The sequence below is a fragment of the Enhydra lutris genome, unplaced genomic scaffold (genome assembly GCF_002288905.1).
Source record: "Enhydra lutris kenyoni isolate GAN:26980312 unplaced genomic scaffold, ASM228890v2 scaffoldscaffold1, whole genome shotgun sequence".
Classification (NCBI taxonomy): Eukaryota; Metazoa; Chordata; class Mammalia; order Carnivora; family Mustelidae; genus Enhydra; species Enhydra lutris.
The window spans coordinates 98449898-98473791 of record NW_019154085.1 but is presented as its reverse complement, the minus strand read 5'-3'; the positions used below and the strand labels follow the sequence as shown (position 1 = coordinate 98473791).

Here is a 23894-nt window from a genome sequence, read left to right as displayed (position 1 = left end):
TCAGTTCATAATGTGGGTGCTAGGACAGATTTGGTCCAGTGGTCACAGTTTGCTTACTTCTGTTCTATCCTATCAAAATCCCATCACCTTCACATCATGAAACCTACCCTTCCCATCCAGCCTTTCCTCTCCAGTTATAACTGAGATGCTACCCACAGTTTGGAACACTGGCTTTCTGAAGTACGCCAGAAAGGTTCTCTCTCGGCCTCGGTGTGTCAAGACTACTCTACCAAAGGCCTTTGCTAGTTTTAGACTACTTGTAGACTCTCACGCCCATATTTTAAAAATGTTGTTTCACCAAATGGTCTCTGTAGAAAGTCTATTCCTCAGAGCATATAAAAAGCCTACAGTGGGAGTGGTGAGCAGGAGCTACCTTCTAACAGAAGACAGGCACAGCCTGAATGCAAGAAAGAGGGAAAGAGGGCACAGTTAGAGCTATAACAAGAATGCCGTCTCCAAGATGGCAGGAGGCACATTGATTAGAAATGGCATTTAGGGGGTGCCTGGGTGGCTCAGTGGGTTAAGCCTTTGCCTTCAGCTCAGGTTATGATCTCAGAGTCCTGGGATCAAGCCCCGCATTGGGCTCTCTGCTCAGTGGGGAGCCTGCTTCCTCCTCTCTCTCTGCCTGCCTCTCTGCCTACTTGCGATCTCTGTCAAACGAATAAATAAAATCTTAAAAAGAAAGAAAGAAAGAAAGAGAGAGAGAAAGAAAGAAAGAAAGAATTGGCATTTAAATGCCTTACGGATCTGTTATATTTAAAGGCAGATAAAGCAGAGTAAACACCGCCTGGACACTATGCCTGTGCAACTGTCTCTAGAAGCCAGCTCCCTCTAACTTGCTCTGTCGCCAGTTCCTGGGTGTTTTCTGCAGTGTCTGTGATAGAGCCAGAAACTGCTTCATCTGTGTGAGAAGCCTAGTCTGTTGTAGCAAGTCTTGGGTTGTGTGATACCCTTAATTTAGCCACGGTATATCACTTGGACTCCGTTGTTCCCCCTCATTTTCTTCTCGGAAGAAGCAACAGCGCCTCATAAGGCGTAGTATAAATATTGATGCGGTAACTTGTTTCCCCTCTGAGCTTAATTATGCTTTCCTAGATGTACTTTCAGGAATTTAATGATTTTCTAAGTCTTCTTAAAAACATCATACTTGGAAAGAAAAAAAATTAATGATTTTGTTTCTTTCGGAACATACCATTTTCCAGTGAATTTATATTGCCAAAGAGATCATTTGGCAGCTAAAGTGGCAACGCTACTTATCCAGAAGGCATTCAGTAGTATGAGGGACTCCTGGTCACAGTTTTTGTTGCTGTTGCCATTTTGTTTTTTGATGCGTTATTTCTTGACCTGTCCAGAAGGATCACTTCGGCTCAAAAATGAACGGGAAATCACAGTTGCTGGCAAACCCAGTGGGAAATTGTATTTATTTTATTTTTTAGTCTTTTTCCCCAATGGGAAACTGTATTTCATCATTAAGCAAGGAAAGGAAGTTTCAATAATGAACTCAAATTGTGAGTCATTTTACCAATGAAAATTACCTGAGAACAATTACTCACAGCATTAGATGTAAAGAAATACTAGCCCTGGGGTGCCTGGGTGGCTTTGTTGGTTAAATATCTGCCTTTGGCTCAGGTCATGATCCCAGGGTCCTGGGATCGAGCCTCGCATTGGGCTCTCTGTTTAGAGGTGCGTCTGCTTCTCCTTCCCTCTGCATCTTCACCTGCTCATGCTCACACACTCTCTCTCTCTCTCTCTTTCGTTCTAATAAATAAATAAAATCTTTAAAAAAAACAAGAAAAAGAAATACTAGCCTTGGTGCAAGATCAAGGGCTACCACTGATTTCTTCCATTAACTTGATGAAGATGATTAAAACTTGATGAAGTCTTGATCTTCTCATTTGCAGACCATGTGGAGAAAGCTAAAGTCAATAATATCCATCTTTCCTTTTGCTTCTGAATAATTCTCTACACAGTGCAAAAAACATTGACCCTGGAGTCCAACAGACCCAGACTACAATTACCACTGATGGTCACACACTGCTTTTCTAAGCCTGTTTATACTTTTGAAGAGGGAGAAAGGTATACCCATCCAATGGACTAAATGTGAAGTTTAAGAGGACAATGTCTGCACAGCACCTAGGCCTGTGCTGGCCCATGATGTGTGCCTAAGAGACATCAATGTCCTTGACTCGAGGTGTTTGTTTTTAATTTAAAGAATGCAACTACTACATAGGAGTGATAAACAGGGCTGAGGGAGGGATAACCTAAGATGAGTTGGAGTGCCGTAACTTGTGGTGCCAAATAGAGGAAGTGTTCAAAAAAGGATGGGGCATGTTCAAAGGACACAGAGGTCAATTTCTCAGGGGACAGCTAGAACAATCTGCACGACAAAATAAACGGTACCGGATTAGAACCCATAGAATGAAATAAATATCCATCAGGTCACCTATATACAACAAAGTAAATGAAGAAATAAATATTTGGGGGCGAAGTGACAGCTCTACCTTACCAGAAGGTAATTACCAGAAGGATTCCAAGTAATAAATGCAAAAGGAATGAGGGAAAAAGAACTTAAGATCAGAACACCACAGTGATGATTGCTGTGGGAAAGATACACTGACAGGTGCTGGAATTATCGAACAAGGTTTGAGAAACAGGATATCAGTATTGTTTCAGAGAATTTCCTTCAAGTAATCTATTAATTACAAAGGAAAAAAAAAAAACCAAGTCAATGTACTGTGGAGAAGCCTGGTGGGTACCGTCTTAATTAAGGGATCAAAGTTAACATCACTAGTAGTAAGACGTGCTGACATCATGCATCTCTTGATATAATTCACTGAAAAGTGATAGCACATCACTTCTGAATATTCTTGTAATGACCACCTGACCACGAGAACACATGTGACCAGCCCAAACTGAGGGAGAGTGTGCAGAAAGCTGACCAGCCCTCTTTAAAAGTGTCAGTATCCGGGGCGCCTGGGTGGCTCAGTGGGTTAAGCCTCTGCCTTCGGCTCGGGTCATGATCTCAGGGTCCTGGGATGAGCCCCGCATCGGGCTCTCTGCTCAGCACTGAGCCTGCTTCCTCCTCTCTCTGCCTGCCTCTCTGCCTACTCGTGATCTCTCTCTCTCTGTCAAATAAATAAAATCTTGGAAAAAAAAAAAAAAGTGTCAGTATCCCAAAAGAGAAAGAAAGTGTGAGGAACTGTGAGGGATGAGCAGAGGCTAATGAGGTATGACAATGAAAAGCAATGTGTGATTCCAGATGGGACCCTGGAACAGAAAATGGAAAAAAAAATGGCGAAATCCACATACAAACCATTGTTTAGAGTATTACACGAATGTTAATGTCTTAGTTTTGGTCACTGTATTACGGTTATGCAAGTTACTAACATGAGCGAAGGCCAGGGGAAGGGTATACAGAAAGTCTGCACCGTTTTGCAGCTTTTCTGTAAGTCTCTATTTCAAAATAAGAAGTTTTAATAAAAGATGTTAGTATGACTGAGGGACAAGTCTGTATAATTTTTTTTAATGTACTATCCAAACACACGTTTCAGTGAAACACACCTGGCCATAGCCCATGCTGATGACCAACATGTACGTGACAGACGCAGCCCCAAACAACTTCACTCTGGCCTCAAAGACCGTGGAGAATCCAGAAATGACTTTTTTTTTTTTTTTGCAGGAGTGGCTTGAAGGAAGAGTACTAGGGGAGTGTTTTTGCCGATCTGTTTCCTTCCATACGAAGAGAAGTCAGAGTTAACTCCTGGCCTCTCTCGACCTCTATTCCCTCATCTTCAAGGGAGTGACATACTCGATGGGTAAACGTGGGAAGAATAAAGCAGACGTACCCTGTCCATCTGCTTTCTATCCTTCTTGGGAGTGAGCGGGTCAAAGCAAACAGGTGTTCTGCTGTGCTCCTCAGGACAAGAATCTTCCCCTCTTTGGCCCTTACAGACTGGGCAGACCAGCTCATTTGGAAGCCCATTTGACACTCACCCCAAAGACATCCCCTTCATCTCATCTTTCTCAGTTCCTATGGTGTATTTTTGCCCTGTTCCTTGTTTTAGTTCTCAATTTGCTCAGAACCTGGGTAAGAAGAAAGGCTGATAACCAGTGGGCACACTCTAGACTCCACCAGGTTCCATGGGCCCCAGTCTGTGCCGTGTCCTGGAACTGAACTCTACAGCCATGATTCTCTCCTGAGTTGGAGGCATTTTCCAACGTATCTCTCTATTCCACATAGTCTCTGGACTTTGACCATCATAAACAATAACCATTTAACATAGCTTTTGTTGGATGAGTTGAGCTGGACTGGGACAAAATGAGGATCTAGAACACAATGCTCCAGTCTACCTCCAAACACACACACACACACACACAGACACACACACACACACACACACACACACACACACACACACAGATACACAGGTGAATTTGAGTCGTCCAAAAGAGTACGGGGCTCTACTTCTGTTGACCTACTGGCTCTAAGTATATTTTTAAAACAAGCTATTTTCCTACTTTTCTCATTTACCCTCTGCCCCAACAGCAATTCACTGGAGGCATAAAGCTCCCTCATCTTTACGGACCATCATGCATTTATCTTTTCCTTTGCATCTGCTCTCTTCGCTGGTACAAAGATGGAAGTTTCTAAATAGAGCCTTTAATAGTCCATTACTTTCACTCCACGTTGTACAATTTAGTTTTAAAGTCAACCTCCACGACAAACTGCTACTTGTATGAGTGCCTGTCTGGGAGTGAGACTAATCTTCCTCTACTCGAAAAATAACCAACAGTTACTGCATAACAGAATTGTGATTACATCACAATAAATATTCTATGCAGAACTAGGAACAACTCCTCAAAGAAAAATGCTTGGAAACGGGTAATTGGAATGAACTATATGCATTTTCACTGAGCTTTGAAAGAAAGTGGGAGAAAAAAAGATCTTCGATCTGTTTCCAAGTATATATTTTTTTCTCTTAAAGAACACCATGTGAGGAATTTTGACAGTGTCTGCATTCTAACGGGAGCATCTCAGGAAGAAGAGGCTTATCTATATTTGTGCCTCGTTACTGCCACGATGGGCACCGTTTCTCAGGCATAAAGAAAGGAGGAAACCCAGAAGGTAGTTCTTTTCTGGACAATTTTGTGGTCTGGCTCTTAGGTACTTTCCCTTGTGCCATGGATGTGAATATTTTAAAAGCCAAAGAAGCCCTTCCATTTGAGCTACAGATGGCCACAGAAACCAAACAAGAATGCTAAACAACCCATTTCAAAGGGCCAAAAAAACAAAACAAAACAAAAAAACCCAAAAAACAAAAACAAGGCAAGTGCCAAGTTCTATACTGCACATGCAGACGGATGCCACTGTGCTGGTAGGCCGGAAACTGACAAGTTTATAGAAGGAGCTGCGGTGACCCCAAAGGTAAAAATCAACGTGTCTCTTGAAACCACGAGCACCACCACAAAACAGACATGAAACAAGATGCCGCAAGAACATTCTTTTTCCTTATAACAGGGATGTGTTAACTTCGTTATTCAGAAGCCTTTGATTATCCTTTTCAAAAATTTTTTTTGTTGAGTTTCATTTTCAAGGCTGTTAACCACGGATGCCAACTTAATTATAGCAAGCAAGCAAGCACCCTGTAATGTATGGGGCCAATTGTTAGTTTTACTTGAGTTCCACATTAGATTTGGACTTGCCTGCTCATTTATAACTTTCTGAGCCAGGAAGGTTTCTGCACAGTCACTTGCTTTTCCTCAGCTGGTGTCTTTGTTCCCCTGTTTGCCATGGGGGATTGAGGGAATAGATATTCATGACTTATTATCTCAGTATTAACAGTGCCCTTCAATAATTTATGAAATCGTGCTCCTGCATTTTTAATCTTGAAGTCCTTCCGATTATTGTCTGAAAGGGTAAGATTAACATAGAGGGGCTCCAACTTGAATCACTAGTTTCTCACACAAAAATTCACCCCATGAAGGAAAAACAGAGTCGCTGGTGGCATAATGGCTCCAGATGGGATGAGCCCAGATCGTCTGTCTTTAACCCAAACTGCCCTTGTACCTATTGCCAGAACAAGGCATTCTGTTCTGTGGAAAATAATCTCACACTAAAATGTAGTTGTATTCACATCTCAGCCTTCAGTGAACCCACATTCTGAAACGTCACAGACATCTTGAATTCAACTTCAAAACCTCACTCGCTCGTGTATCTGCTCGTTTTCCTTTCTAAGACGTACAGTGATTTAGGATGAAGGTCCTTTGACTATGCATTTCAGTGTTCACTTCAGGCAAAAGAGAAGGTGACACTGAGGAGAGGGAATTATCCCTGTTCTTTCTCCAGGGGCTCCTAGAAGCACTGTGCTTGAATTTTCCGATGTTGTACATGGATTTCTCAAAAGGTGATTTGGTAGACACCGTCTTCCTCACAGCAAGGAGTGGCCACGAGACCAGGTTCTGACCAATGGAGAGCAAGAAGAATTCTCTTGGAGACCTTTGGGAGAGTTGTCTTTTTCTTATTAAAAGGAAAAGTTGGAGGGGCGCCTGGGTGGCTCAGTGGGTTAGAGCCTCTGCTTTCGGCTCGGGTCATGATCCCAGGGTCCTGGGATCGAGCCCCGCATGGGGAGCCTGCTTCCTCCTCTCTCTCTGCCTGCCTCTCTGCCTACTTGTGATCTCTCTCTGTCAAATAAATAAATAAAATCTTAAAAAAAAAAAAAAAGGAAAAGCTGGAGATCAAATCTCCTGATGTTCTATTTTCCCTTTAACTTGGACACAGCAGCCACCTGGTGACCAAGAGGCAAGAAGTCTTAGAACAGAAAGCCAACATGCTTATGAAGTGAGAAGGCAGATGGAGAGAAGCTGGCTTTTGATGGCATTGCTGAGCTGTAGAACCACCCCAAGACCACCTCAACTGGGCTGCCTTGTTAGGTAAACAACAAATGTCTATATGGCTTCAGTCCCTGTCACTTGTCACCAAATGCATTGTTAAGGGATCCAGAAGGTGAGGTCTGGAGAGCAGACAAGAGGACATGCAAATCTACCAGCAGAAATGGCTAGTTTATTCCCTTCTGGAGCTGTGCACCACAGACTAACAAGGGATGGAGGGTGGGGGGAACACAGTGCTTCTTGAGGCCTGGAAGCTGTTCCAGCCAGAGCTTCTCGGAGAATGACACTCAGGTTTCACACTGATATTAATGATGTTCAATAAATGGGGCAACAGTACAAACAATTAAGTGGCTCTCAGAGCTCAGTGAAACACTGTGTGAGACAGACAGCAAGAAAGCAAAAACATGGTCCTTTTTCCATGTCCCCGCTTCCCTCTCTGGCACAGTTTTTTTCCAAACTAACTGGTTTAGAAGTATGTCCCCCGGCTCAAAGTCTGGATGGCTTCTCTCTGGGGGAGCATACCCACTTGTATTTCAAGCTGGCATCACCTATGTGGGAGAGGTCCATGGGTGGGGAACAGAGGTCTGCTAGGGGAGTAAAAGCATGTGACTATATGTGGAGGAGGAGAGTACTTTCTCCCTTAGGAAGTTCACAACCGAGACAGATCTCTGTGGTGCACCAGAGTTCCAAATAACATAAACCTCCAGCTGATGGGATTGGCTAGGGGGTGACCTGTCCCCTGCTGGCTTGACTACCAAGCTAGCTGGAGGGAGGTGTATGTGTGTGTTTCTAGAAAACACTCCTATGCAGGGCACAGCTAAGTGGGCCTTGAAAGCGAGCTGACAAACTAGAGATACTGGGATGTGTCACACTTCAGAGTAGTCCCTTAAATGACAACGGTGACAAATAGGCACCAGTCAGCTTTCTCTAGTTTATCTGAAAAGCGAACCATATATTAAGCCTAACTTGGTCTAGTTTTCTTCTTACGCTAGAGATTTAAGCTCCCTCATTTCTGGTCTAAAAATGTTTAAATGCCAATCAACCTATCTGGTTTTGCTTGAAACTTGATTTCTTCAAGTATATTTATTCAGCAAATATTTATTGGGTGTCTGCATACCCGTGAGTCTAAGTGCCTGCGTGCGTGCGTGCGTGCGTGTGTGGGGGGGGGGCGGGAGGGGGGGAGGAGGAGGAGGGGGGGGGGAAGTAAGCGAGGGGGATGAGCACAGCATCTTTTCAGGAGCCCTGTATCCAGAAAAGGAAACCATGAATGAGCTCTACTGCATAAAGCTATAGTTCAGTTGGATTAGGAAAAGATAACTCTAAAACCCAGAAGGTTTCTGGCACCAGGCACACTGCTGGCTGGAGAACCCCGAACGAAGACAAAATTGCCAGAACATCCTTGTGTCATCTCCTGTCTCCACCTACCCCAGGAAGGTCAAGTCTCCAATGCTTCTCCACAGGGAAGCCGGAAAGCCCGAGCCAGCCTGTCTCCACAGAGCCAGTTTTTACACAGCTTGGTTCAGTCTCTCTAGATCTTAATCCACTTACATAAAACATCTGCTTCTGCCTTGCTTTATTCTTTCCTCCCTCCCAACAGCAAGTGACAGCCTGAGTGGAAAACAGTTTGACCTTTCAGAGAAAGTTAGCTAACTCTTCACTCTCCAGGTGCGGCTCCACCCACCCGCTGCCTTTCCCTCAGAAGGCCTGGAAATTCTCCCAAGAATCCGACTCAGCTTTGAAGCCCCGTCTCTTTGCACTCCCACTCTGGATGTCTTCACTGGGTGGAAAACTAGTCAACCTGCTCAGCCTCTTGTTATTTCTGAACAGATTCTCTGAAGTTCCCGGAGACCCAAGTGGTTTGCTAGATTTTTGCATAAGCAATAAAATAGTACATAAAACCCACAGCCTGTCGTCACTTAATACACCTGCTCCTGCACATGCTTTCTGAAGGATCCTCAGCGGAGGGCACTGGAAACTGCTCGCACATTCGTATTCATGCCCAGCGCGGCACACACGGACCACAGCCGGGCCCAGAGCCGCTCGCCTGGCGCCGCCCGCCTCTGGCACTGTCTCCGGTGATGCCTCCGCTCCCGCCAACAAGTCCAAGAAATAGAAAAACATAAAAAGCTATTGTCCATGTCCGGTGAGAAATGAAATGCACTGGACCAAGTATCACAACTTCCTTAAAATAATACAACACTTCATCACTTTTGCATCTGGATCCCGCTCATGGTTTGCAAAGTCATAAAGCTGGAGATCAGCGTGGTGAACCAGCGCTGCTTTGTTCTATTTAAATGCGTTCCTTTAAAAAAGCAATTTATTAGAAGCTCTCCATGGTTTCACCTTATCTGAAGCACTCAATTCAGTTCATCTCCTGCTTTGCTTTGTACCGTTGGAGGCTATCGGAATATTGGGAGCAAAGTATTAATAAGAGAACATGCCCTGGGGCTCTGGTCTGTGAAAACAGCTCCTGAATCACAATGTGGCCACAACCCAAAGTTTACCATGGAGAGCAAGAATTCATGGCATCTGCAGTCATTCTTTGGCTTACTTGCAGGCCCGTCCATCACAGATTTGGTTTAAGCTCCTAAATTATAGACAAAGCCTTTCGTAGAATGCCCGGTAGTATTATACCAGCAAGTCCCCTCTCTCCCCTAAAATGCCGTCACTTCCACTACAATGGAAACTGTGGGTAGGGAAGAATGCGGCTTAGTTTTTAAGGAGGGACTAAAAGAAAAAAGAAATTTCCCACTTTTAAAGGAGTACGTATTTCTACCTCCAGGAAGGCTGTAACGAGTGATTTGGTAGGCGAGAAAAAGGCCAGACTTGCCCCTATTCCCTGAGTATTGGTTGTGGATGACCTAATCATGCCAGAATCCCATCTCCTTCATCAAAATGCGTCCCCAGAATAAGTCTCCACCGGCTCTACCCTCAAGCCTTCTCAAGGGAAGAAAGAGAAATGGACTGCTCAAGACGTTTAAGGCCTCAGGAAAGAAAATTTTCTTCTCATCTGTAAAATTATAAATTAAGACCTCTTCTAGCTGACAAGGTGCAGGATTCCTGAGACTCCTGGCCAGTCAATGATGCCAGGTGTTGGGACGGGCAGGGGAGATCCCAGTAAGAGCTTTGGGCAGCAAAAATAGCCCATCCAGGTGCCTGAGGACTCTTGTGGTTAACATCAACCGATTCAAGATCCCTTCGTGCAGATGCAGATTAAGTCTTTAGTAGATGGCAGTGGATGGAAAGCCCAGTGCTTGGCACATTGATGCTTAATGAACGGGCATTCCTTTGCCCGACTGCTCGATGGACTGACTTGCTCTTGGTATAGGTTTTTATTCAGCTCAACAAATCGGCCAATCTGTCCATGGAGTTTCAAGTTCACAAGCACATCTCATCCCACCCCATTCACATCTCCTCTGTAATTCAGGCATTTCCCAGACCCGAGTTTTCCCTTCTGTCCCCTGTATAAGCAGGAGGGAAAACATCTCAAAATGAGATGTGAAATGGATGAATTAAAACGAAAAATACTACCCTAAGCAAAAGAAGCAGGTCACAAAAGGCCACATACTGCATGGTTCCATTTATATGAAATGTCCAGAATAGGCAAATCCGTAGAGACAGAAAGTGGATTAGCAGTGGCCAGATTTGTGGTTGCTACGGGCATGGGGTTTCTTTTGGGGGTGATGAAAATGTTCTGGAACTAAATATCTGGAATTAGACAATACTTATGACTCTGAATATACTAAAAACCACTGTATACTTTAAATGGGTGAATTTTATGGAACCTAGATTATATCTCAAAATTTTTATTACAGAATGCAAAAAAAAGGGCATTATAATGATGGAAAGAATTCTAGGGAAGGGAAAGGACTTGAATTTCAGTCTCATTGGTTCTGTGGTCTTAAGCAAATTGCTCAACCTCTCCACAACTCAGATTTACCAACTATCAAATTAGGATGTTATCTCACTGTGAACATTTTAGGCTAATTATGAGAATCCTACTATAAGGAATTCAAGGTTACATTCAGGATCTCTCTCAACCTGAGGACAGAGGAAGTCATGTGCAGAGTAACCTGGACTAACATACCTAGGCTGGTCTTCAGAGGCAGATACAGATTGTAGATGAGGCAAGTTCTGATGGGCATTCTGGCAGGTTTCTCCTTTTAGGATTGACTCTTAAAGGTGGTTATATGGACAGCATTTCCCCCTGTCTTGTGTCTCACAAGAAAACAGGTAGCTTGTTTCTACATTTTGCAGGGAGGAAGCTCAGCCCGTGGGAATGGGACACTAAGTAACCTCTTTAAAGTTACCAAGCCTGGGAACCTGGGAACAGGGATGTTCTCTCTTCCAGTGGAGCTGAGTGCCTTTCCCTCTCAAGTACTAAAAACAGGAGTTGGGGGCTTGACTCCTTCTGCATGGTGTGCTGATAAACCTTGGCCAGAACTGGGCATTAGAACCTGAGTCATTCAATCATTCTAAAAACTTGAAAGAAAAAAAAAAGAAGTTGCGGGGCGTGAAAAGATGAGAAGGAGGGACAGAGGACAAGGAGATAGAGAAAAGGAGCAGGAGGCAGGCAAGAAGGAAAGAAGAAAGCAAGGGTGGTGAAAGGGGGAGAAAGGGAGGAGGCAGGCTGCGGAGCCAGATCTTTTTTATTTCGGGAATATACAAGGGAAGCAGATTTCCTTTCCAAAGTTCAAAGGAAATGGTGTGTTTTGTTTTCATACTCCGCTCCCCTTTTCACTTGGGAAAACCCCCCAGCTTTGAAGCCTCTGTGTTTAAACTCATTAAGAAAACCATCAATGATGGAAGCTTTCATGAAATTGTAGCAGGAGGAATTAGTGTTATGGGAGAGCTGGATCAATCTTCAAGCATTTTATCTATGGAGATGGGAGGTCCACCTTGGCCGCTTGTTCAGCTGGAGAGTTAACATAAACAAATGTTTCACTTACTGGACAGTCCAAGGGACTAATGATACACTTGATAGTTACTCTCTGAATACTTCCTCAGCAGCCAGCTCTGCCTGCCACCTGAAAAAGATGGATGCTTCTTGAGGACTAACTGAACAAACTGACTGGCAAAGTGTCCCGCCCCGAAGAGAGAGGTGTTCTTTTAGTGGCCTACTGGAAAGGAGGCAGTGTTATTGATATGCACTGCACAGAAGCTTCTCCTGTGTAATTCATAGCTTGATCGAGTTTGACACGGAAACCTTTAGAGCAGGGCTGTGTTAACATTTGAGAACTTTCTTGGCATCTGAATCTTTTTTATGTTAAAGTTTTACAACCTGTTGGAATTTCCTTCACAAAATTAAAATAGGGTGATTGGCTCTGGACTTGTTTCTTCACTTCATTCTTAGTGGCCAGTCTGTAGCACATGTGATTGATTCCAAATGGATTGGAGGGTGAAAAAGGAAGGACAGCAGGTGGGATCCAGGTCCTAGATGACAGGAGAGAAGAGGTAGGAGAAGAAAAGATATGGGGTAGACAGGGGACGTTGGGAGATGATCAGATACTACTGGTGCTCTTAGCAAAATTGTTCTGGGGGAAAAAAGGTTAGAAAAGGTCTTTGTGCCTACATTATAAGATAGATTAGGTAATTTATGATCTGAATGTCTGCAAAGGAGGAAGACTTAGTACTTTTATTTTTCTGATACAAATTATACAGGTGTGGATGCAAATCTATACAGGGAAAATGTAAAAAAAATTCACACATATGTGGATATGCCATTGTGTGTGATGTGTATGTGTACTTTACGTAAATGATTCCACGTATAAAGGAACTGTGATATAATATTATTGATTAGCAGCACGAACCCTTCTTCCTGCCAAGTCTACCCCAAGGACAAACTTGAGCCTATTATTTTAAATTATGGGGAAATTAAGCAGTGCAGAGACACAAGAAAAGATGGTGGAAATGGGAAGCTAACCATACAGCCTCACAGCAGATGACTGACTGTTCTGGGGACATCAGATCCTCACTTGTTAGCCTTTTTTTAGCTCATGAGGAAAGAAAGCATAAAAGTAACCCATCCAAGGCATGGAACCATCCTTGCCCAACTTCATGGGCAACTAACTAATCCAAAAGGAACACAGCCATTACTTACACAGCCATAATGTAGATGCAACATGGCATATAAATCAGTAACTCTTGTATCGCAAAACAGACAAATAGATTAATGCATGTTGCAAAGGATGGGTGAAGAGATCGATTAGGTTACTGATTCAGACCATGAACTTTCTCTCAGTATACTGCATTTAACTTTTAAATAAGGTTTAGGAGAACCTGTAACATTTTGCTCACTGACAGAGCTATATTTTACTAAGGGCAGAAATTGGCTAGTCTATAAAAATTAAATTATGCCCCTTTCACTGTATCTAGTCAAGAGGAAAAACTCTAATTACAAGATTGCACTGTCAAACAAATGCAAATTCACATTCTTTATATCCTGGTTTAAAAATTCATACGGGGGGAGCTTCTATTCTGAAATGAGAATCAATATTTGAAATATTTTTCGGAGTGCAGAGATAAGCAAGAGTAAAAGGAATGTCATTATCACGGATGCTGGTAAGCAGATGCTAACTCATTAAGAGCAGAACTTGGGAGAACAAGTCATTCCTTATGCAAACATTTAAATATCAATTAGTAAGGACAATGGAAGAAGGCTTTCCTTCTCCACAGCCCGGTGCCTTATTACTCCAGAAATGACCAGAGGGAAAAAGAGCAGTGGGAAATAATCTCTGCACCTAATAGGAATGCCACCCTGGGGGATAGGTAAAGGTTAATTTTAAATGTACTTCCCGACTGAAAATCAAATGTACCTGCCTCAAAATTCATAAGAGCTGAGTTTGCAGACTTAATCCAGAAAGGACTAACTAAAGGCCCGAGCATATTGCATTGCCGGTATTTTTTTTTTGGAAAGAGAATGCCTTTCATCACTGCTTAATGTCAAACTTGGTTGGTTCATTAAAATCTCTTCGTCTGTTAAAACCGTGCTTTTCCTAGACCTATGAAAAATGCCAGTCCATATAGCGCGAGGCTTTAAAAATCCTACTGGTTGGTTCTCATATTAATATGCATTTTGTGGCCTGTCCAGTTAACCCATTCACTAAACGTGTGGGAATATGGTGGACATGAAGACCATCTAAACCTTTAGCACTTTGCCTGAATTCTCTTCTCAGGCCAACCTTGGTGGCAGGTTTTCCTATATAAGGTGCTGGCTGAGGAAAGTAGGTGCCTTTTGATAATAGTTAGCTGGTGGACCAGGTGTGTAAATTTTGGGGCCCGGTTTCCATCCTCTGGAACCCAAAAAAAGTCGGTCCAGACTTAGGACATCCTAGAGTCACTTGAGGAACTTTAAAGGGACCCATGTCTGGGTATTTGACAATCTTAGGGAACTGGCTTGCTTCTTCAAGGGTGAGGGGAGGCAAGTGGATCTCAACAAAACTTCCAGGACGACTCTGATCTGCACTCTTAACTCTGAGTCACTGGGCCCTTTCAGCTCTAATGCATTAGGATTCTGAGAACAATTGGTTACTAATCCAATGAGCATAATTCTGACTTTGGTTCCTAACAGTCGCATGTAACAGATGTGATTTTCTTTCCCCAGAGTGGCAAAACGAACCTGCAGAATTAAATGCTGGTGGGTTGGGGCCTGGGGGAACAAGGGCTGAAAAGAGGACGACCAGATTTCCTGACCTGCTCTCCACAGAGCGCCCAGGAAAGGACCTGCTGCATAGGAAGGCGATGACTGCACCACCTGTGGTCCCCGCACAGTCAGATCCTAGTTTGGCTCTCCATCCCCACCAGCGCCAGCAAGGTTAAGTGTCACTTACATTGACTAGTCTCACCACTGCATGGAGATGAAAATGGGAGAGCCTTGGAAGTATCACTCTCCCTCCCTCCACATTGCTCTTTTGACGGAGGAATGTGCATTTGACTGACTTCTACTGAATTCAGACTTAGAATGTGCGTCCCTCCCCTTCTAACAGGATTTTCCTTGGAGTTCCTCAGCTGTTTCCATTTTTCCATTTTTCTTGTACCCAAAGTACAAGAAATGTTCTTGTTGAATGTAATGCTACATGAATGCTTGGTTTATCAAGTGCCGAAAAGGCCTTGTGTAGCAGGAAATATAAGTGGGCTGGCGTATGGCGTTCTTTACCTTCTGATTCTAGCACTTTCAAGTGAGCTATTGCGTACTGTATCATATTGTAGCTTTTAGGGAAGAAAGGAATGTTGTTTAAGAAAGAACATCACTGTTGTTTTAAAATACAAGTAGCAGGGTACTGCCTTTGATTCAACTATTTTAAGTCCTTGTTTTCTCAAACTAAGTGCTTGCTGTTCCCAAATATGCAAGAATAACTTTTATACCTTTCCCCCCCAACACTTGTTGATTGGCTTTGCAGAAATAAAGTTTAAAAAAAAAATACTGTTGCTTCAGTATTTCACTCTCGGTCCACCCTCTGGCCTTTGACACATGGCTGGAGGAGCCTAGTTTGGAGAGAAGGTGCCCATCTTGATCAATGAAGAGCAACTTTAGACCTCTAGCCCATAAAGACGGGGTGCTAAAGGTTCCCGTAGATAAGGTCGGCATTACAATGTCTGCTCTGCCTTTTTTTTTTTTCTTTACGCAAAGCTATTTGGAGGAGAGAATAAAGCAAGATGGAAAATGGCACTTTGAAAATGGAGTGTGTGGTATTATCAAACATGTACTTCTAGAGAGGAAGAAATAGCTCTCTGAAAAAAAGGACGCCTCATTTGGCTGTAGTTTGGTTCCTATCTTTTTCTTTGTCTCAACAATATCCCAGCTGATAAACATGATATCCGGATAAGAAGTGGCCTAGAGGAGCCCAAGGAATTTCCTAATGTGTCCAGGGCTTAGCCCTATTTTTTCCTGGCTCTCAACTACTGCCTTTAAGAAAGCTTAAGAAAGAAATCCTTGAAAAAAACCAAAACAAAACAAACCATGAAAGTGTTGAGAGTGATTCCGGCTGAAAGTCCCGCAGTTCCTCTAGTAGGAGGGCACATTTTGCTCAGGTTAAATGCTCAGGCATGAAATCCAAGCAAAAAAAAAATCACAGCTATCACAGAATCATCACTAAATTTTGTTTTGCTTTTGTCATAGCCCGAATCCCAGGACAAACGACAAAACAACGCGTGCTGCTCTTCTCGGGTCAAGTTATTCTCGAGAGCAGGTGGGTCTCAGACTTCCCGAAAGGGCAATTTTGGTGGAAAGAAACCACACCTAATGACCTAGAAAGAACAGCTTTTAAAACCGTGAACGCACACCGCATCATGGCACAGTGACGAACTCGCTCTCTGCTCCTCCAACATCCCTGTACTTGGCAACGGGGCATTTCCAGGCCCTTCTCGGAGAAGCAACTACTTTTCCAAGGTGCTGCCTTGAAAGCTGGAGCCCTTACATTCTTTAGCTAGTGGATTAAGAAAATCACAGATTTAATCCCTTCAACCAAATGCTCTGTGGGTCCCATAGTTCAGCAAAGTAAAGGGGAGCAGCTCTTTGGTTCAATTCACATCAGTCACCACATAACGCTATTTCCCCTATTTTTATTATCTTGAAAACAGCAAGGTCTCTGTTGATGGGTTTGACCTTGGAACGAAGTTCCAGTTCCACCCATTTCCCCGAAGTTTCAGGTGCACTCTGATTTCTTGTAACACTACTGGAAGGGGCTGGGGAAGTCGAGGTCAGGAAGACCCTGGTCAGCAGGAGTTAAGTGAGGTCTGCTCTCCCAAGACCCTCTTCTCTGCACCACAAAGCCCAGCACCACTCCTCAGCCAGCAAGCAGCTAAGCTTGTGGGGCTGGAAACTATATTCCTTTGAGCAATCTTAGCAATTTGTGCCTGGAATTTGATGCAGTAGCTCTAAAATTAAATAAAGATCCTGTAGTGTTCTTCTAAGAAATATGGCGTGGCTCTATGACAAAACACATTTTTCAAGCTCTGACCTCTGGGAACTTCAACTAGCTTCATATTTCAGGCTGACATTGCTCACAGGCTACTGTCTAGTTGCCCAAGCAGAGCTGGTTATCCATATATTTTCCACCTCCTGATCAGCCTTTAGCAGAGGGAGGTGAGGGGAGTAAATAAAAAGAGGAGAGACACTAATTTAAATGCACTTCCCCTCCTGAGTCCCTTGGGGAGAAGCCCTGGTAATTAACTCTAATGAGATTAAAGTAACTTGGAACTCTTCATGTTGCCAGCTCTGTAAAAGTAAATTTGTGATAACCAGTGTGTGTGCATTAAATCAAAGTCAGTCCCCTTTCCTGTAATGCAGTGCCCCCCCCATCCCCCAACTCCTTTCGCCTGGCCGAGGCTGGCGAGGGGTGGAGGCTACCGACTTCTTACCCGCACTTTGCTCCATCACTTCTTTCTGACACATGTCTTGAACATTCACCGTGCAATTCACGATGAACTCGGGGGAGGAGCAGTCGTTGTTCAGCTGGAATTCTTCACACTGATAACACTGGATTTGCAGCGCAAAGCCTGTGGGGACAGACGCAGTAGGTTCACAACCAGCTCCCACCCCCCACCCCCCATCCCGAGACTATACCGGAAACCGCGATCCTCCTCTGCCCCAGCCAGCCTGATCCCTGGGGTGCTTGGTCTCCACGTAAGGCGGCTGTGGCTGACGCCGGCAGGGGGCGGCGCGGATACCGAGGGTCCCGCAGGATACAGCTGAATTCTGGCTGCGACCCCTGGACCAATGTTCCCGAAACAAAGAGCCCATCCTACCCCACACCTGGGCTCCCCCACCCCCGGAAGTTGAAAGGACGGGTACACAAGCCCAGAGTGAAGTAGCTCCAGAGACATGCTTCAGCTCCAATATACAGCAAAGGATTTGCGTAATTGTTAATTGGTTACAAATTACTTAATTACTATTTTGGCACCATTTGCGACTGTATTCGCAGACGCCTTTTCAGGTTTAATTTTTGTCGTCAGCGTTCCTGTGCTGTGGCTCCGAGGCTCCCTCGGTGTGGCTACGCGACCACCCAGGAACCCCGGAGGCAGTGCCGGACGCCAAGAGGGGCTGCGCCGCGAGTTCCCGGCCTTTCTTCGGGACAGTCCCCGCAGCATTAGGGGGGACCACAGCGTGTACAAGGGGCGTGCGTGTCTGTGTCTGTCGTGTGTATGTGTGCGTGCGTGTGTGTGTGTGCGCGCGCGCGCGCGCACCCCGAGCCGCGACACAACAACCATGTCTTCCTGGCTCTCAGGGCAACCGTTTGGCTAGGGTCCCCGGTCGGAGTCCCAGCTCTGCGGCTCTCGTTCGGGAGCTGTTCGCTTAACTGGGAAGAGTGAGACGTTTTCGCACCCCTCATCGCCCGTCTGCTCTGCTTGGATCTAGGAGCTCCAGTCTAGACCTAACTCCCCCTGCTCCGACAGACAAGCGCCGGACCCCGCGCTTCTTCCCATCTCCACGTCGGTTGCGCTCTAAGCGCAGCAACCCAGCTCCGGAGCGCCCGGGCCACAGGCTTGCCCAGCGCGCAGCTCACCTGTCGGCGGCGCCACTCCCGCGGGTTGCTGGAGACACCTGGTAACTTGGCGGGGTCAGAGGGCTTCATCGCCCCTTCTCCCTCGGCAAATCCCTGGCACCGCTCAGACCCTTCCTCCTCCCCAGCTCTGCTTCCTCTCCCGACCATCCAGCCCGAGCATCTGCAGCTCGAGTCCCGCAAATCCGCTTCTCCCGCCTCTCCTCCTGCAGCGCGGGACCTGGAGACTTTCCCATCTAGCGCCTCTGGGCACCAGCACCAGCCGCCGCCGCTGCCAAACTCCTGCTGGGCAACCCCTGCGCAGCTTGGGCCCGGAGGTGGGTGCCCGGGGGGCGAAGGGACGGGCGGGTAGATGGGGTGTGAACGCCTGGCGGGGCTGCTGGCCTTTTCGTTTTCTTACCTTGAAACAAGAACAATCCGCAAAAAGTTGCTGCGATGCCGAGGACCCACATCCTCCCGGCGCCGCGTAGCCGGGAGAGGGCAGGCGCATCAGAGGCGGCGACCGCGGCGGAGGCTGTCGGGGCCGCAGCGGCTGTGGCTGCCGAGGCTGCTGGGGCCCGCGCTCCTGCCTCCGAGGCCACCGCCACAGCCAAGAGGAGCCGCAGGTGCCGCCGGCGGCGCCAGCATCGCCCGGGCCCGGGCTCCCGGCTGCGGGTCGCCGCTCCTCCCGCTGGCGCTCCGGGGCAGAGCGCGGCGTCTCCGGAGTTGGCGGCTGAGACTGGAGGAACTACTGGCGAGCCGAAGCACCCAAAAAAGTCTCGTCTCTTCTCCCCACCTCCCACTCCAGGCACCACGTGACCGCTGCCGAGTTGCGGTGGGGGTGGCGGGCGAGGAAGGCTGGGACCGTCTTTTCACGTCTCCACCCCCTTCCTATCGCCTTCCTCTCCCGCCTCCGCACGTCCCCAGGACAGGGACGCCAGGGGGAGAGGGAGAGTGTAGTTTCCCAAGGTTGGGAGGCTGGGGATTTGGAAAACATGAGGAGGGCGCAGCAGGTGCCGCGGGGACTGGCCGGGCGCTGACTGCGGGACCTGCGAGGCGGGGTCGAAAGACTGCGTGCTCTGCTGGGCCCTGCGCCCCCCGGGGCTGTCCACTCCGTTGGGGTTGCAGCGACTCTGGCAGTGGGAGCCCGGTGTCAGGGGCGGCTGGCTGGAGGGGGACGTGCTCCCGTGCTCCTGGCAAAGTTGCACACCTGCAGGCTCCCTGAGGTAGCCGATGCAGCTGCGCCCTTTTTATTTTTCCCTCGGAGAGGCCCCTCATTCATGTCGGGGCTTGGCTTCAGCTGCTGCAGGGTTGTCGGGGTGTGGTGAGGACCCTGCCGCGCGACCCGCGCGTTCGCCCGCCCAGAGCACTCCTTCCGCTGCCTGAGCGCACAGCTGGAGAGTGTAGTGACACCGCAAACGGTAGCCTAGCTTAGGACACAGTGGTTCCCGGGGACAACTGTCGCGAGTTCCCACCAGAAAGCAAATCGGGGTGAAGAAGGGAATTGCTCTCCTCTCTCCCTTTTCTCCAAAAGCTCGGGCATCTTCATCCTGCTCGCCTTAAAGTCACGGGTTATTAATACATACTCCCGTGTCCTCTCCTGTACCGCGCCTTCACAGCCCAGGACTAAGCCTCAGGCTGCCCGGGTCCCCGCTTTTAAGCCCCCGCCCCATTCCCACCCTTCTCAGTCAAGCGACCCACCTCGAGTTCTCCTGGGACGCCAGGGTGCTAAGTTCGCCTTCCTTGGAGCCAAGCCTTGCAGCAGGTGGTGCGGGAGCCTCTGCGCCCCCGTCCTGGATCCCGCACGTTGCCAACCCTGTCCCCTCAGTCCCTGGGGAGAATCCCTCTGTGGAAATAGCTTCATAAGCTTTGCCTCTCTTCACCCTCCTACGCTTGGGCCACCCCCTGGAGGAAGCTCTCTCAGGCCAGGACGCTGATTATTTATTTCCCCATCTTGCCAGCAGAGCAGGTCTGGAAATGGGCTTAAATGACTTTCTTGTAATTCCTCTGCAGAGATCGTTCCGTATCTACCTCAGGCTCCTCTTCCTTTGCCCCCCTCTTCCTTTCATTTCTAGTTGGTTAACCCCTTGGGGAGACTGAATGCTTTGACCATCACCCGCTTGTCTGCAGACTCTGATCTTACAATTGCCTGAATTACTATCTCTGGAGTAAAGGGGCCAATTTATTTATTCCTTCCCAGAATTGATTATTGTAGCACGTGTGAGATTCAAATAACTGGGCCAAAGGGTTCTTGAACAAGTTCTTTTAAGATTTCAGAGGGTGAAACTGTGATATGACTTTTATTCAGAAATGAAACAGAAGAATTTTTAGAGGTCTGAAAGACAATGACACTTTACATAATTTTCATTTAAGATAACAAAATTCAGTATAACAAATTGCACAAATTAACCAAATAACACTGATTATACAATGCTCTTTTAACAAATAAGTGTGTACTGAAGTAACCATATAGATCCTAAAAATATTTCTATTAAGCCTAGTTTACAAGCTCCTGTACAAAAGCAGTTATAAATAGTTCACATCTAGAAAAAATACAAATAACCTTTAAAATAGAATTTATCCTCACATATAAACAGACTTTGTAGAAAAAAAAGGATCTTAAAAAGTATGAATTTTTTTTTGTAGCACCAACCATTCATTTCATTTTTTAAAAAGTGAAAGTTACAGATAAGAATTTGGTTTCATTTCTAGATTGCCCAGATTTTAATAGAGCAGGAAGATAAAAAAAAAATCAACAAATACGGTTAACAATCATAAAGAAGCACTAAGGAGAAGAGGATGTAAGGAAATGTTTGGAGGGAAAACCTGCTGTTGAAAATAGAATTAGGTCACTTCTGATCCACTTCCCTTCACATCAGTGTCACCCTTTGAGTACCTGTTACATTTTTCAGTGGAAGCAGAATTACGCTTCCTACCGGAACTTGAATCTCTCTGGCAACAATTGTGAAATTGCACTGGTATTAATGTTCCTATCACTTTGAGACTATGAGTTGGAGATGACCAGGAGCCCTCTGGTTTTTGGCGGGGCCATTTTAGCTTTACAGGGTGTACCCACAAACAATTTGACTACTAGGACAGTGAAGTCAAAGGACACCTTAGCTGGAATTTTTAAAAAATATATTATCAACTTCTAACACTTAGTACGTCATTTCAAGAGCATGGCACGGATTCAATTTATTGCTGCCTTTTTTTTTTTTTTTGGCTACAAATATAATTTCTTTTCCAAAAATTTACAACTTCTGTACAAGTATTCAAAAAAAGTGCAAAATTAAGACTTCTGTATTCTGGGTGTGTTTACATTTCATCCTCATGACACACAACAAATGGAGCCTATCTTTATTGCCCTGTCAGAGAAGGAAGCTCCCATGGGCTGCTTGCTGTGAATCTGACAATGCAGTCTCTGGTGTTGCCAGGCTTTATTGCTGCTGTCTCTATTCCCCTCCCCACACCCCCCTGTTGCTTAAGTGCTCCATTTTCAGCTCACTAAGAAAAAAAAAATTAAAAAAGGTCCTTTATACATCATTCGAACCCTGACTTGCACAGGAAGAGAAGCTATCATATAAAGAATCACTCAGTGATTCCAAATTGTCTACCCCAGGCCTATCTGAGCTACTCAAAGATGCTTCTTCATTTTTTTCTTTTTCTTCCTTTTGTCCTTCAACCTTGTTCAGAGAGTTCTTCTCTCTTTCTAGCAAAATCATAGTTTTGCTGTTATATTTATTGAATGACTCCAGGGAAATTTTAGATAATCTATTCTCAGGATCTTCTTTTGTTTCTTCAACTTGTTTCAATTTCTGCAATAAAAAGACGAAAATATTAGAGACATATTTCTTGGGAAAATCAAGTTATTCTATCCAATATTCAATTATTGTCTGCATAACGTGCAATTTAAAGGGATAGAGAGAACCTACAAGTCTTTAACAACCTTCTAGTATAATTAAAGGTAATAATAAAGACAATTTTAGGGATAAATCAAGACTGTAATCATTTTACTGAGATAAATAGGTCCCGATTTGCAAACTGGTAAAGTGCCACTTAATTTCATTTTAAATGGATCTGCTTGAAATTTGTTCAGGTAAAGTGCCTTATATGTCTTCATCAAAGTTTCAAACTCCTCTCTTTTCTTACTATTATTGGTTGTCTTGTTTCTAAATATGGATAGGTACTGAATTTCAGCCAGAAGTTGGGACTGTATAGGGAAAAAAAGGTATACAATCCCTTAAGTTGCCATGAAGTTTCAGTACCTGATAGACTTGTCAGAAGCACTGTCATCTGTTTTGTCCCTTTACAAGTCCTAAGATATTTGCAGACCTGATCTCCAGGTCTGTGGGTGTAGATTCCAGGAAGCCCAAGGGCCTAAGAAAACATAGTAACACTTCTGCCCATTCGTAATCTCTCCCCTCCAGGAGATTCCAGCCTGACCAATTACCAGATGTCTCTAGGACTTTCTAGAACACGGCAGTCATACATAATTATTCAATTATTGTAAGTAAACTCTGTAAACCAATGCTTTTCCTTTCTTCTTTTCCTCTTTCGGGCAAAAATTCTATCCAAACACCAGGAGGAAGTAGGGACAGGAGCTTAGATGTAATAATAGCTACCATTTATTAAGCATCCATCATGTAAAACTCATGAGATATATTTTCTCTAGAAGCATTTTCACAGGGGACTTGCAAGTTACACGTCCTCATTTTAAAGACAAAAACACGGCTCAGAGTGACAGAGTTATTTGCCCAAGGTCACTCAGCAAGTGACGGGAACAGCAAGTGAACAGGATTGGAATTCCAGGCTGGCTGCCTTCCATGCTCTTGTTCCTGCTAAACCATGCTCTTATGTAATAAAAGACAAGATGTCTTTTTTTTTTTTTTTTTTTTCATTTTGCCTCCCAAATATTCCATTTAAATAACTTGGCAGACCATCTCTATTGCTATTGTCCCAGACTCAGGCAAATGCAATTCTCTTCCCCAACCCATCCCCCACATTGTTATGCTGGATGCACAAAGATAAAATGAAGAAACTGTGTTTTGATCCAGGGAACAACACACGTAGTCAAAGCCTCTGATTCTCATATGCTAAATATTTAATAGAAAGAGAAAAGAAAAAGATATGGCAGTGGATGGCTTTAGTGTCCCAAAAGCAGACTGAGACACAGTTTCTCTTTCCTTTATGGAAATGGCACAATTCTTTAGGAATATTTAAAAACCATCCTTGGAGGGTGCTTATTTCATTCTACCATTAACTTAGAGGAGCATTACTCACAGAGTTCATTTTCAACCTCAAATGGCTGCCTTGAAACCAGACACAAGCTAAGGAACAGATCTCTAGGTGCTTCCAGAAGAGTGGCTCCATAATTAAGACTAACACCATGCAAAAGCCCTTTTTCATACCATGCCAATTTTTAGACTTAAAAAAATTTCATTTATTTATTTGAGAGAGAGAGAGCAAACCTGAGAAGCAGGGGCAGGGAAAGGGAAAGTGTATCTCCAGTACACTTCAAGCTAGTTG

The 23894-nt window shown here is 45.1% G+C and overlaps 1 protein-coding gene across 1 annotated transcript in view; it reads right to left on the bottom strand.

Moving 5' to 3' along the window:
- LOC111142749 (LY6/PLAUR domain containing 1) overlaps window positions 1–18903 on the bottom strand; it is a 59725-nt gene extending 40822 nt beyond the window's left edge. The window contains exons 1-2 of the mRNA XM_022496047.1: window positions 18790–18903; window positions 17248–17385 (exon numbers count right to left, since the gene is read on the bottom strand). Coding sequence (XP_022351755.1) covers window positions 17248–17385; window positions 18790–18841 — 190 coding nt within the window. The 5' untranslated portion in view covers window positions 18842–18903. The remainder of the gene's footprint in view (window positions 1–17247; window positions 17386–18789) is intronic.
- Between the last annotated feature and the right edge of the window lie 4991 nt (window positions 18904–23894).